General features: G+C 54.9%; 3 protein-coding genes across 4 annotated transcripts in view; 1 reads left to right on the top strand and 2 right to left on the bottom strand.

The window, feature by feature from the left end:
* The window catches only part of LOC146421070 (uncharacterized), a 391,077-nt gene that overhangs the window by 316,954 nt on the left and 59,009 nt on the right, over nt 1-15,114 (top strand). The window lies entirely within an intron of this gene.
* The window catches only part of LOC146421072 (uncharacterized), a 61,486-nt gene that overhangs the window by 6,798 nt on the left and 39,574 nt on the right, over nt 1-15,114 (bottom strand). The gene's annotated exons all lie outside the window — the stretch shown is intronic.
* On the bottom strand, nt 4,611-5,440 carry LOC146421073 (olfactory receptor 14J1-like). The gene has a single exon (XM_085047624.1). It carries the CDS (start codon nt 5,438-5,440, stop codon nt 4,829-4,831), a length of 612 nt encoding a protein of 203 aa, XP_084903750.1. The 3' UTR covers nt 4,611-4,828.

The raw sequence follows: 15,114 nt of genomic DNA, 5'->3' as shown, positions 1-15,114 counted from the left end.
CTCAGCCTGTGTGAGCGTGCAGGGGGAGGACTGAGCCCAGGGCTTGTGGGGCAGAGCCAGGGCCTGGGGAAGGGATGGAAAACAGGCAAGTGGCCAAGAGAGGAGGCTGCTCTGTGCCCTTGGTGGCACAGACAGAGCAGGGAGGGGGCCCAGGACATTTGTCAGCCCAGCCTCTGTCCCCAGCCGTTGCCAGCCCTGGCTGCTCAGCCCAGGTTTGCAGGTGAGTTTGGCTGTGCCCCAGCTCCATCCTGCTGCAGGGCTCAGGGCCTGTTCCCGGCAATGGCCAGCCCTGCACAGCCTCTCTGCTGGCCCCAAGCCTGGCAAAGCTATTTTGAATGTTAATGAGCCCTTAAGCACTGAATTCCTGAAGATCTGAAGGCTGAACAAGCCTCTGGAAAAGTAAAATTCAGCAGCAACCTCCAAGTTGCTGAGGATGTCAGCAGCCCCCACTGAGGCCATCCCTGCCAAGAGACTGTGGGGGCAATGAGCAGACAAGGAGAGCATCCCTGGGGCTGGGGAAGCAGAATGCAGAGGCACCACTGGGTCCAGGTGGGAAATGAACTGTGGAATGTGACTGTGAAAGTCCTGCCTGGGCTGTGCCAAGCAGGACAGCCAAGCCCTGACTCCCATGCCCTGGGAATGGGGCTCTGTGGCCTCACAGGATGCTTGTGGCTCTCCTGGGAGCAGTGGGTTGTGGGCTGTGGAATGGTGAGTGCAGGTGTAAGGCCCCAAACAACTCTCTCAACAAGACCTTTGAAAGGAATTACAGTTGTTTGTGGACTCTGAGTACAAGGCAATATTGCTGTGGGAACAATCCCTGGATGGAAGGAAATGTGGTGGTGAAATCCCAATTCTGGCCATGGGTGCCTGGAGGAGAAGGACAGTTCTTTTCCACATGAAGGACAGCAGAGAGCCCCAGTGTTTCAGTGGCAGATGAGAAGCGACTCTCAACATGTCAAGGTTGGCTGGAGCAGTCAGGTAGCCCCCGGGAGGCCAAACCAGGCAGACCTGTGCCATGTTCCCTTGGTTTTATGGGGCCCTGTAGTGTCACTATGGCCCCTTGCTCCCATGGGGGTTCATAGTGTCACAGTGGTCTTTGGTTCCACAATGTCACTATTAAGCATTGATTATATGAGGTCACTCTGTGTCACCATGGAGCTTTGGTTCCATGCAGCCCTGCAGTGACACAATGGACCCTTGGTTCCATGAGGCTGTGAAGTGTCTCAATATTCTCTCCATGGTTCCATGAGGCCTTGCAGTGTCCCAATGGACCTTCGGCTCCATGGGGTCTCACAGTGTCACAATGGTCTCCTGTGGTTCCACAGTGTCACAATGGACTCTTGGTTCTATAAGGCACTGCAGTGTCCCAGTGGCCTCTTGGTTTGATGAGGTCCTGTAGGGTCACAGTGGCCCCTTTGCTTGCATGAGGCCCAGCAGTGTCAAATTGCCCCTTGGTTCCACAAGCCTTGCAGTGTCACAATGGACTCTTGGTTCCATGGAACCACACACAGTCAGTATGGTCCCCTTGGTTCCATGAGGCCCTGCAATGTCACAGTGGTCTCCATGATTCCATGAGGCTCAGCAGTGTCCCAATGGTCCCTCGGTCCCACAAGGCCCCACAGTGTCACAATGGTCTCCTTAGTTCCATGGGGCCCTGGGGTGGTGCATTCCCAGACAGAGTCTCAAGAAAAAAGGGAGATTTGATAGATAACATAGAGAATAGCAAATAATGAGGCATGTTTGAAAAGGAATGTGAATTACAGGTCTGAGTAATGAACTTGTAGAGTACTTAATTGAAGATCAAGAGGCTATGCCTTTATGCCTAATACCTAAATCTAAGGTTATATCATTGAAAGAATTGTTATGAAAGTTGTAGTTTATCTGTAGGTCAAAGGACTTCTTGAACTACCAAGGCCTGAACTACAGGCCCTGAGCCAAAGGTGACCTCTAGATGAACCTTCCAACTAATGTTTATATTTGTATCTGCTAATTAACAAAATGATCTTTGTAGCTGTGATGAAATATGGATTTACCTTTCTGTATTTAGAAACTGGACAAAGCCACATCTGGCCTTCTTTGCGAGTGTAGGATCAAAGTCAACTCCCTTGGAGCCTTGGAGGCTCCAGGCTTCCTCCTGGAGCCATGGACAGGCTTTGGGAGAAACCAAACAGGAGAATGAATCCAGATGTTCCTGCACTAGAAGTGTGGAACAGTTCAGTTTGTGGAACAGCTGTCAGTTTGTTTGTTCTGCACTATCCAAGCTGGGTCCTCTCCCAGCGAGGTTAGAAGCCTCACCTGTGGGTGGACACAGCTGCAGGAATTCCCAGTGTCCAGAGTGGCTCTGCAGTCCTTGGCTGTGACAGCTTCCCCAGCTGATGTGTGGGGCTGGGTGATGGTAAAGTCTGAGGGTAACTGGTGATGGATCTTTCTAAATCCCTTCAGGCAATCTTTGGTAGAGATGATTGGGTGCATTGTTGATCTTATCCTTTTGTAATTCTTTGCTAATGATTCTGTGCATTGCTGAGCTTATCCTTTTGTAATTCTTTGCAGTTTTGTGTTATAATAAATTACACTGTTCCCTGAGTTGGTGTCTCTGTCTTTGGTAATGACACTGCCCACCAGCAAAACAGACACTGAGGGCCCCATAGAACCAAAGAGGCATTGTGACACTGCAGGGCCTCGTGTAACCCAGGGGACCATGGTGACACTGTGGGGCTTAAAGGAACCAAGATGCCATTGTGACACTGTGGGGCCCCATGAAGATAAGGAGACCATTGTGACATTGCAACGCCTCATGGAGCCAAGGGGCCATTGTGACATCATGGGGCCCTAACCAACCAAGGGACACTGTGACACTGTGGAGCACCATGGAACCAAGGAGAGCATTGTGACATTTTGGGGCTTCATGCAGCCCAGGGTCCACTGTGATACTGCAGAACCAAGGAGACCTTTCTGGGGTCCTTCTGGGCCCCATAGAAACAAGGGCCATTGTGACACTGTGGGGCATCATGGAACCAAGGGGCCATTGTGACACTGCAGGGCCTTCTGGAACAGTGGAGACCATTTGGACACTTCAGGGCCTCGTGGAGCCAAGGGGCCATTGTGACACTCTGGGGGCCCATGGAATAAGGGAGATCATTGTGACACACTGGGGCTCCATGGAACCATTCTGACACTGCAGGGACTTGAATAACCAAGGGTCCATTGTTATCCTCTCCCTGGCACTGCCCAGTCCAGCCTCTCCTTACTTCTGCCCCAGCCCAGCAGAGCAGCCCAGTCCTATCTGGCCTTGCAGCAAGAATGGGAAGCAATGGAGGTCAGGGACAGTGACTCTGTGTCTGGAATGCTCAGGAGATCCTCAGCTCTGGCATCTCCTGCAGCCCCAGGACAGCCCCACTGCCCAGGACAGCAGCAGAGAGTTTGCCCCGGGGCTCCTCAGGCAGCTCCTGCTGCCCCAGCTCTTGCCAGGACTCCTGTGCACACACACAAGGGCTCCTGCTCTTCTCCTGGCACATCCCAGCTGCCCACAGAGCCTTTCCCAGGGGATCACGGCTGTGCTGGCCTGAGCAGCCATTGCTGCAGCCCCTGCCCTGCTCCCCACAGCCCCACAGAGCTGGCGGTGCTGCTCTGCAGAGCACGGGGGCTGTGCTGCCCAGGGCCATGGGCTGCCTCTGCTGGGCTCTGCTGCTCCAGCTGGGACACACAGGCAGCTGATGGTGCTCCCTGCACTCAGCCCTCCCACACGAGCTCTGCTGGAGCCATGGAGGCTGCTCAGAGCTGCCTGCCTTGTTCCAGGCCTGCCAGATGGCCTTGGGGCTGCCCTGGATCCTCCTCTGGAAGTTCCCTGAGGCTCAGAGGAGGCACTGCCCACACTCCTTTCCCTGTCCCTGCTGTGTCCCCTGGGGCTGCAGAGCTCTCATGGGTCACAGCAGACATTCAGTCCTTTATCCCTGGGTGACCCCAGCCTGGACAGGCCTGTGCCCAGTGAGCTCCACTCACTGCTGACCCCTGGCACACACTGTCCTTGCAGGTCCCCTGTGTTCTCCTGGCAGCTCCCAAGTGCCTCCAGACAAACATTCCCCTGCCAGCAGCCCTGGCACAAGCTGGAGAGCCCCAGGAAGGTTCATCACAGACCATTCACCATCTGATGGCCACTGTCTACCAACAAGCAAAACCTGACCCACCCCTGAGTCCACAGTGGGGCCCTGAACTCATCCCACTGAGCCCTGGGAGAACAAGCAAAACACTGGGACCCTTAGATTCTATTGCTGTGGCAACTATGGAATAAAACCTGATTCTAATTGCAGTGCCCTCAGGAGATGCCCTTTGCTGCTGGCACTGCTGTGGTGGAGCCCAGCTGTGTCCCAGCAGTGCCCATGGCCTGTCCCTGCCTGTGCTCACAGCACAGACACGCAGCAGGACTGTGACCAAGCTGCCAGAGCACTCAGGCCTTACACCCACAGAAGGGCTGGGAAGGAGAGTGTGGAGCTGGGAAGAGCAGCTCTGAAAGGAGCAAGTGCTGCTGCTCCCTGGCCGTGCTGCTGTGCTGGGACTGGCTTCCTCTTCTCCCCGATAACTTCATGCAGGTCTCAGAGTTCAGATCCCACAGAAACAAGGCACAGCAAGGCAGTTTATTTTGTTCAAATATAGCAATAGCACAAATCCTGGTATACAGGACTTCCGGGTCAAACTCAAGAAGCATACAGTGAATGAGATGGGGGATGAATAAGCAAATTGAATTGAGCACAACATTATGACAAGAACCCACTGACCACCACCAAAGACCTGGGAAAGCAAGTTAGGCCTGTCATGACTGACATTAAGCAAACTATGCCGCAGAAACAAGGCACTTTTTTGCTTCTGAAAAGCATCCAGTCATCAATTTCCTAAGGGCATCCTGCAGTTCCTGGTTCCTGAGGCTATAGATGAGGGGATTCAGTACTGGAGGAACCATCAAGTACAGAACTGACAGTGCCAGATCCAGAGATGGGGAAGACATTGAAAGTGGCTTCAGGTAGGCAAAAAATGAGGTGGTGATAACCAAGGAGACCACAGCCAGGTGAGGGAGGCATGTGGAAAAGGCTTTGTGCCGTCCCTGCTCAGACAGGATCCTCAGCACAGCCCTGAAGATCTGCACATAGGAGAAAACTATGAACACAAAACAACCAAATAACAGAAAAGCACTAATCACAATGAGCCAAAGTTCCCTGAGGTATGATTTGGAGCAGGAGAGCTTGAGGATCTGGGGCACTTCACAGAAGAACTGGCCCAGGGCATTGCCCTGGCACAGGGGCAGGGAAAATGTATTGGCTGTGTGCAGCAGAGCAGTGAGAAAGCCACTGGCCCAGGCAGCTGCTGCCATGTGGGCACAAGCTCTGCTGCCCAGGAGGGTCCCACAGTGCAGGGGTTTGCAGATGGACCCAGAGCAGTCATAACACATGATGGTGAGGGCATAATACTCTGCTGAAATGAAAAAACCAAAAATAAATAGTTGGGCAGCACATCCTGCATGGGAGATATTCCTGGCGTCCCAGAGGGAATTGTGCACTGTCCCACTGGGACTCATCCACCCGTGTTCCTTCTCTGGGAAAACCTTCATCCAGGTCCCTGCCTGAGCTCCACTTGTGCTGTCTGAGTGTGCCATGAGCAGCCAGGCCTGTGCGTGGGGCTCTCGAGGAGCCATCCCTGCCCTGCTGCCCTGGGATTGTGGCCATGGGGCAGAGGGACAAGGCTGAATATTCAGAATTTGTCAGGGGAATCCCTCCTAATGCAGAAAGGCTTAGTAGCAATCTGCACTTCCAATTCTAAAGGATGTGGATGGCAGGAGTGAGTTTCAGCTATTTGTTTTCCTACCCACACATCATTCCTGGTTCTCAGAGGTTAAGAAATCCCCAGCATTTCTGCTGTACTCAGAGTTTGACACTGAGAAATGTGAGAGGCAAAGGGATTCCCTGAGGCTCAGGTGAGGGGCTGGATGGGCTTGTTCCCCACTGCCCTGGGTTTGCACCTTTGGCTGCAATCAGAGCACAATCACACTCCCCTGTCACCCTGGGAAGAAACCAGACCCTGCTGAGAGCAGAGGGATCACTGAATGTCTCACCCTCTCCAAAGGTCTCTCAGCAAGGTCTCAGCCCCTCCTTCTGCCAAGGACACTCACTGTTACCTTGGCAAACCCAACAGCATTTCCTCACTTGTGGCATCTCTGCACTTCCCCATGGGGCATTCAGGGAACTCTGAGAGGCTCTGGCACAGATTTGCACCCAGGAGGGAAGCTCAGAGCTTGGAAGGACACAGCAAGGAGATCCCCAGGTGTGCTCATGATGGCATCTCAGGGAGGGAGGCTCAGCTCCTTCCCCTTTCCCAGGGACTGCTTTGCCCACAGCCCCACAGGTCACAGGGAAGCTTGGACACCCCATTCCCATGGACACAGCTGCCTGGGAGGAATCCCAAGGGCAGTGCCTGCCTCAGCTGCTGCAAAGCCCAGAGCCTCCCTGAGAGCACCAGATAACAGTGACAGTATCAGAGGAATGCAGAAACAAGAGAAGATGTTGTGGTGCTGTGCCTGAGAGGGCAGGGCAGGGACAGCCTGGCACTCAGGACAGTGTTCCCTGTCCCCAGCTGTGCACGGCACGTCCCACACACCAACAGTGCCCTCCTGCCCACAGCATTGCTCTGTTCAGCTCCCTCTCCTTCCCTCATCATCTCCCTGTGCTGCACATGTTCCTCCTGAGAGGAGCCTTGTCCCTGTCAGTGCTCACAGAGCCCATCCCACCCTCTGTGCACTCGCCTGGCCCTACAGAAACCTGCCTGTCTGCAGGGCCCTGCCTGGGGGAGGCTCTGTGTGCAGGTGGGCAAGGGCAGCTGGCAAGAGCCCTGCTGGGCCCTGCAAAGGTGCTGCTGCTGCTGTCCTTGGGCTGAGCAGTGGCTGAAGGCCCTTGAGGAGGCTCCCAGCAGACACACTGAGCACCCAAAGGTACAGAGCAGGAGTTATTGTTCTTTGTGTCTGCAACCCTCGGCCCGGGAGCATCGCCCCCCCGGGACATCCCACAGGTGAGCGGGCAGGGGGAGCTCGGCCCAAATATCTTGGGCAATGCCTGGGCTTCTTTTTGGGAGGGGGGATTTTTGGACCTTGTAGGACTGCAGCACCTAACCCCAAATATCTTCATTGGCTGCCTGGAGGGTTTTTTTTGGGGGGGAGGGGGGCGGGGACGGGGTGGATATTTGGATCTTGCAGGACTCCAAATGTGAGTCGCAAATGCCTCTTGGGGGAATATGGGGGAGTCCCCAGCACGTGGGATTTTTAGGGGATTCCGGTGGCATCTGCCGGAGGCATGGGATGGGATGGGATGGGATGGGATGGGATGGGATGGGATGGGATGGGATGAGGCCTGGGAAGGGTTGGATGTGTATTGGGGAGTGGGATGAAGTCTGGGGCAGGGGGATGGGTGGGATGGAGCCTGGGATGAGGCAGCCGAAGGTTGGGGGTGATGAAGCCGGGGGGACCCCACTCCTTAGGGGCTTGTGGGGTATCCGGCAGCTGTGAGGGAGTTTTGGGGTACCCCTGATCCTTCGGGGGTGGCACTGGCAGCGGGGGGACACGTGGCTCCGGAACCTCTGGACCCCATCTGCGCCCCCCCTCGCCCCCAGCGCCCCCGGGAGCGGACTTTGGGGAGGGGGGAGGTGGGGGGCGCCCAGGCCGGGCCCCCCTTGCTGTCCCGGCAACTGGGGGCCGAGTGCGGGGGGAGCCCCGCGGGCATTGCCCGGCCCTGCCCGGCACGGCTGATGCCGCCCGCCCGCGCTGCGCACTGCTCCGGACTGGTGCTGCCAGTGCCGCGCGGGGCGGGGCCGCTTTGGGGACCCCCCAGGGCAGAGCGCTTTGGGCTGCTTTGGGGCTCTGGGCACCTGCAAAACCGGCGCTGGGCACGGCAAGAGCGTGTGGGGGCAGCTGGGGCCCTACTGGTGGCACTGGTGGCGCTGGGAGTCCCCCCGGCCGCGGGGTGAGCGGGGGGCGCGGTGAGAAGGGGGGCTGGGAGCCCAAATGGAGCGAGATGGGGATTGGGACCCCCAGAGTGGGCAGGAGGGGTCTGGAACCCCCAAAACCAATCATAGGGGAGGGGGTGTTGGGATTGAGGGAATGATGGTGCAAGGGCAGAAGAGCAAGGGAAAAGAGGGGGCTGGGACCCCCAAAGAGAGCGGGAGGGGGATGGGACACCCAAATGGAATCAGAAGGATCTGTGGATTGGGAGAAGGATGGGAAAGGGGAGGAGAGGAGAGGGAAAGGTGGGGTTGGCACGGAAGCAGGGCAGTTCCATGGGGGTCCAGCCCTGTCCCCCAGCATTGGATCCCTGCAGCAATTCCCTGGGGCTCTGGGGGAGGTGGATCTGCACTGGGGGTCCCCAAGCCCCCTGTCCATCCCTGGGACTGATCAGGGGGTTCCCCCCACCCAGCAGCCAGTGCTGCAGCAGCCGTGGGGCAGAGGAGGGTGGGGAATGGGGTTCTGGGGTGGGAGCAGAGGAGGAAGAGGAGGGAGAGAGGAGGAGGACTAGGAAAAGGAGGATCAGGAGAACCATGAGATTTCACCACCCACTGTGTCTGCAGCACCCCTGGCTCTGGGATCATTGCCCGCCCTGCGTTCCACAGGTCATCACAGAGGGGGAGCTCAACCCAAATCTATCGGGGGTCTCTGGTTGGGGTTTTCTTTTTAGAGGGGTTTTTGGAAGTTGCAGATTCGGGAATTAAGCGCCAGATATCTTTGCATGTTCCTGGCAGGGATTTTTTGGGCCAGAGGGTATGTTTGGATCTTGCAGGACTCCAAAGCTGAGCCATAAATGCACCTTTGGTGGAATATTGGGGGTGGTCCATGTGGGAATTTCTTGGTATTGTTAGGACAGGCCATTGGTTTTGGGGATCCCTGGGAGAGCCCAGGGGGGTGGAATGCAGGACTCCCAGAGTGCAGAGAGCAGAGAGGGGCAACACCGGAGCTGGGGGACCCCTGGCAGCCTGGAGGGGTGGGGGAGGCTGGAGATGAGGCAGGGCTGGGACACTGTGACACTGAAAGGGGCAATGGGGAGAGGGGGAAGCCCCGAGTGCCTGGAGTGGGGGGAGCCTGCAGAGGGGACCCTGGGAGCCCTTGGAGCCAAAGCAGAATCAGGGAAGAAGGGACCCCTGGGAGCACCGAAACCCCACAGCATCCCTAATCAGGACCCAGGAGAAGGAGGATCCCTGGGAGCCCCAGCAGCTTTGGGAATGGGAAACCCCAGAACCCCAAAGATGGGAGACTGGAAAGGGGGAACTCCTGGGAGGCTTTTTCTGAACTCATTTTTATTTTAGGAGGATTTTATAGACACAAAACACCTGGTGACTTCTAGAGATAGACTTGGGCGGGAGGAACCCCCAACCCAAGGCACTCACACCTTTTTTTTACCCAAACGAGGATTTCCAGTTCCCAAAACTTGGCCAGATGGAGAAGGAGGAAGCTGTGAGGAAGAGGAAGATGCCCCAGGACAGCCAGGCAGGTGAGGAGGAAGTCACTGCCCCTTTCCTGCTCTCTTCTCCTCCATCTCCCAGCTCAGCATCATCCCTAGCTGCAGGACAACCCTGCTGCTGACTCTGTCCTGGTAGGGATGGACTGGGGGGATCTCCTTCCCCTTCCCTCTGGCATGGAGGCAAATCCCAAATCCTCTCCTTGTCCTTTCTGCCCCAGGCAAAGAGCTGAGGAGAGAGACCAGGGAGGACAAGTCCTTACGGCAGAACCTCATGGAAGAGGCCATTTTGAGCAGCTCCATGACTCTGGAATCCAACCAGGAGGAAAAGTCCCAGAGATGCTGCCTAAGGAGGGGCTGCAAACCCAGCCCAGGGTGCTCTGAAGAGAAAAGACCCACCCTGTGCCAGGAAGTTGGCAAGAGCTTCAGCCAGATTTCGGAGCTGGAGATTCCTGAGAAGCTTCATGAGACCGAGAAGCCCTACGAGTGTGGGGAATGTGGGAAGAGCTTCAGAAAGATCTCCCAGCTTATGGACCACCATCGGATCCACACAGGGGAGAAACCCTATGAGTGTGGGGAATGTGGGAAGAGCTTCAGTCAGAGCTCCACCCTGATCTGTCACAAGAGGATCCACACTGGGGAGAGACCCTATGAGTGTGGGGAATGTGGGAAGAGGTTTCACACCAGCTCAGATCTCCTCCTCCATGAGCGGATTCACACAGACGAGAGGCCCTTCCGTTGCCCTGACTGCAGGAAAGGCTTCAAGCGCAACTCCCACCTCATCACCCACCAGCGCATCCACACAGGGGAGAGACCCTATGAGTGTGGGGAATGTGGGAAGAGCTTCAGCCAGAGCTCCAGCCTGATCTGCCACCAGAGGATCCACACTGGGGAGAGACCCTATGAGTGTCCCGAGTGTGGGAAGAGGTTTCAGACCAGCTCCAATCTCCTCAAGCACCAGCAGATTCACACAGAGGAGAGGCCCTTCCGCTGCCCCGACTGCAGAAAAGGCTTCAAGCGCAACTCCCACCTCATCACCCACCAGCGCATCCACACAGGGGAGAGGCCTTACAAGTATCCTGAGTGTGGGAAGAGCTTCTCCAGGAGCTCTCACTTGACCAGACACCAAGAGAGGCACCAGTAAGGGAAGCCCTGTGAGTGCCCCGAATGGGGAAAAGCTTCATGCACTGCTCGATATTCATCCCCCATCTGAGGACCCTCATTGGGAAGAGCCCTGGTGACCCACACTGCCAGTGACCCAGTGTTGTGGTTTGACCCTGGCCAAATGCCAGGCACTTACGAAATCTGCTTTCTCTTCTCTCCCCTGCTGCAGCTGTGCAGAGCAGAGGGGAAAAAGAAAACCCTAACACACAGACACAGACATACACACACACACACACACACACACACACAGGGGTTATGAGTTGTGATAATGAACCGGGCAGGATGCAGTGAAGGGCAAAACAGGCTGAGAACTTAAAGTTGCAAAGTGATTTCTTGGTAACCTAACCCTAAACAGAGTAAGCTCTTAATACACTACTCACCCCCCTCCTTCTTTCCCACCAATAGCACAGGGGGTTGTGGCTGGCAGGGTATGGGTTTTTTTGGTCAGTCCATGACCAAAATTTCTTCTGCTGTTCAGGGAGAGGAGTCCTCTACTTAGCCATGGGTCCCTCCCACTTGAGACAGTCCTCTGCAAACTTCTTTGCCATGGGTCCAATCTCTCAAGCAGCAGCCACTGGAATCTGCTGCCCCATGAGTTCTTGTCCACAGGGTTCAGAGCTCTGAGCCCAGGCCAGGCTGTTTCCATCCCAAGGAACAAGGCCTTTCCCTGCACTGGGACTCCCACTGGATCACAGCTTCCTCCAGGCATCCACCTGCTCCTCTAGCGTGAGCACCTCCCCATGGGCTGTGGGTGGATCTCTGCACCCCTTGTGGACCCCATGGGCTGCAGGGGGACAACCTGCTTCACCATGGTCCTCACCACGGCCAGCAGAGGATTTTCAGCTCTGGTGCCTGGAGCACCTCCTCTCCCACCTTCTCCACTGACTTTGGTGTCTCCATGTTGTTTTCCCTCACATATTCTCACCTCCTCCTCATCCTCTGTCTAAAAAGAAGTGCTTGCTCACATTGTTCTGATTTCTTCTTAAATATGATATCCCAGAGGTGTAACCAACATCTCTAATTGGCCCAGACTTGGCCAGCAGCATGTCCATCATCTTCAGAGCCATCAGAGATTGGCTCTGCTGGACATGGTGAAAACTTCTAGAACATTCACTCAGGACACACAGGAGCCATTTTTGTGCCCCTCCCCACCTACTAGCAAAAACTGGGCTAAGCAAAACCAACTCATGAACACAGGGGTGAGTTTTCTCCCAACCCTTCAGCCACTTCTTCAGGCCTACCACAACAGCTTTTGAAGGCTTTGAGTTTCCCCTAGATGCTAAAGATATCTTGCTGATGTTCTGGGCTAAGCAAAACTAACATACTCAGGTTGGGAAGGCACCTGGCTGGTGGCTTCCATGGCCTCCTGATTCCCTGTGGCCACCTGGACAAACACAGGGGCAGGAACATCCATCAGGACTCAGATTGACATGCAAAATTCATTGGGAAGAACTGATTTATTAATATTACACCCTAAAAGTTGTTACCTGCTGTGTAATTGTTTCTTGTGGTGGCATCAAGAAATGATGGATGATCTTGGAGGTCTTTTCCAACCTGAATAATTTCCTTCATCACCTTGTCAGAACAACCAAAGCTGAGGTAAAATAAGGGAATTAAACAAAGAGATGTAAAACTGCACCACTTTACTGTGGATTTGGGGGTGAATGTGGGGTTCAGGGGAATATCCATGAGGATTTGGATGTTCTGGGGCTGCCCAGGCTGGGGGACAGGACAACAGTCTCATAGCTGTTCCAGCAGAATGTGTCCACCTGAGCCCATCTGTTGTTCAAGAATTCTGGTTTTCTGTCCCAGTCCCTGGCCTGGGTCTCCCCATGTGAGGTGTGCCCCCCAAAGTGCCCAAATCACTGCTGAAGTGCCTGAGCTGCTCCCAGCTGTGGATGTTCCTGTCTACCAGCCTCTCCTGGTCAGTGCCATGGGGGGTGGGAGGGGGTTTAGGGAATCCTGGGGGAATTAGGAGGGGCTTTTGTGGCTTTTGGGGGCATTTGTGGTGCTGAGAGGGAGTTTGGCAGGCTCTGTGAGAGAGGTTTGGGGTCCTGGCAGGGCTGTGTGACTTGGAGAGAATTTGGGTGGGTGTAGGGGGAGATGGGAATGGGGTATGGTGGCTCTTGGGCCCATTGATATTGCAGGGAGTGGTTTGGGAGCATCCTAGGAGGAGCTGTTGGGTGGTTTGAGGAGCCTGGGAGTGACTTTGGGGCTGGGAGGTGGTTTTTGAGTGGTCATGACAAACCCAGATCCCCAAAGCTGCCACCATACCCCACCCCCCAAGGTGCTGCTGGGGTTTGGGGGCTCCATGTTGGAGTTCATCCTCCTGGCTCTGCGGGAGAAGGTGAAGGGTGTCTGTTAGGGAAGATGAAATAGGAAGGCCTTACAGATATGATAGCCTTGCAAAAGATGATGAGAATATGGAAAATGTGAGCGAGGTTGAAATGAAAACAAGATTCGAGTTGTAGAGTAACTAAGAGAACAATGGTATGACCAAGGCAGGTAATCCCCCTCTTGATAGAACAAGGCCCTCTGCCCAGGCAAGTCCAAGGGTCAGAAACATGACCCCGTATGGTAATGGGACGATTCTTATAGGCTGTATGTAAATGCTGTAGGACTTGTAGTTTGTCTTAGATTGGTTAAAGAAGAGTTGAATATTCAACAGAGAAGACAAGTTATTGTATTGTAAACGGCAAATCGCTCTCTTTTGGCTCTCTTCTTTTTGCTCTCTCTCTCTCTCTCTCCCCTTTCTGCTGGCCTGCTTGGAGTCGCGTCTTGCGACTCACAGGCCTCTCACCCCCACTCTATTTCACAATAAACCTTCATGTTCTAAAACTCATCTTTAGAGATCTCTTGTCCCTATTTTTACCCCCATAACTAAACCCCACGGACTCAATTCTTACAGGTGTCCCCAGGGGTCATGTGTGTCCCTGAGAGCATGTGTGACCCCCCCATCCCAGTGTCACCCCCTTTTCCCTCCCCACAGGGCTCCTGACCCAGCTCCTGCTCCCCCCAGGAGGGAATTTGGGGAGGGGGCAGAGGGGGTGCACAGCCCCCACCGGGGGATGACCCTGAGCCAGCGCCCTTTGTTTAGCAACAACCTGGGCTTGGGGCTGCAGGAGGAAGAGGCCGATGGGAAGCAGATCCTGCAGGTGGGACAGTGCTTGGGGTCAGGGCAAGGTCCTGCCCTGCACACCTGGCTCAGGTGTGACACTACCCCAGGAAGAGAGCGGGACATTCCCATCCCCACGGATCAGGGCTGTGAGCAGCACTTGGAGCACAGACATGGAAATACTGGGAGGAACTGGAAGCACACTGAGGGTGTGAATTATCCCCACCACCACCTTTCCAGGGCAGCCCTGTGATCTGAGAAATGCTCGTTAGGCCTCAGCCTTGGCCAACAGCCCCTGGGCTCAGCTCCTCTGCAGCTGATCACAAACACTGTCTGCTCCCAGGCACTGCTGCTGTCCAACCAGCTCCTGCTTTCTTTAGGAGCAGCCTTGGGAACTGTTTTTCTCCCCTCAGTGGCACAACATCCCTGTTCTCACAGTGTCAGAGAAAGCTGTTGATGCGAAGTGCAGCCAGGATGAAACATTGCTGTGACTAAAACCCATCTCTTGGGGCCCTATCAACAGGGCTCCAAAAGGAGCCCCTTGGAGCTCTCCTGGAGCAGTGAGCTCCCTCTGAGTGGGGCCTCTCCGAGCCGAGAACTCTCCCGTTTGCTGCACTCGGGGCATCCCCGAACAACGAGGGACCCTGGGCCGATCCCCCCACTCCTCCAGGCTCAACCCTTCGCCTGCTGGGGAGATGCAAAAGCATCTGCAGTGAGCATTTCCCTGCCCTCCAGGGCAATGTCTGACAGCTCCCTGGCACTGCCTGTGTCTGTCTGTGTGCACACACGTGTGCCTGTGCTCTGGAAATGGGGAGAAATGCTGCTCTGGGAGGTGTTGAAGTGCCTTGGATATCTGAGTGAGTTAGGCCTGTAAGTGAGGTTCAGTCATAAGGTATGAGCTAAGTGAAATGCTGCTCAGGGTTGTTCTTTTGCTAAGATGTTGAGTTTAAGGTGTAAGTTAAGGTTAATGTAGAAGTAAAGTTCAGTTAAGTTTGAGGGCTGTTAAGCTTTTAAGCCATATTCCTTTTATCCTTGCCCTCACTGTCCTTTTGTCACACACACACACACACACACACACAGGGACAGTTCTTGGTTCATTTCTGGTTTGATTGCCTGGATTTTCATTGGTTCTCTTGTTGCTTTTTTCCCCTGGTGTGCCTGAACTGTGCAGTCAGAAGCAGAGTGACTCTTGCCAAGGAACTTTGTTGTGCTGACACTTAATATTAAATCTGGTGTTTGCTGATCCCTTGCTGGGGATTTTTTAAGTGCTCTCAAGCCCTTGTTTGTAAGAGGTTGAAGGAGCCCTGGGCCAGGCTCTCGCCCTGGGGGACACAAGGACACTGCCAGGGGGTC

Source organism: Lichenostomus cassidix, unplaced genomic scaffold, assembly GCF_008360975.1.
Source record: "Lichenostomus cassidix isolate B80296 unplaced genomic scaffold, HeHo_3.0 HiC_scaffold_43, whole genome shotgun sequence".
Taxonomy (NCBI): domain Eukaryota; kingdom Metazoa; phylum Chordata; class Aves; order Passeriformes; family Meliphagidae; genus Lichenostomus; species Lichenostomus cassidix.
This window is presented reverse-complemented; position numbering and strand designations above follow the sequence as displayed.

What these genes read in the sequence shown, in the direction of transcription:
- LOC146421073 (XM_085047624.1), bottom strand. Translation starts at nt 5,440, where the DNA reads ATGTGTTATGACTGCTCTGGGTCCATCTGCAAACCCCTGCACTGTGGG.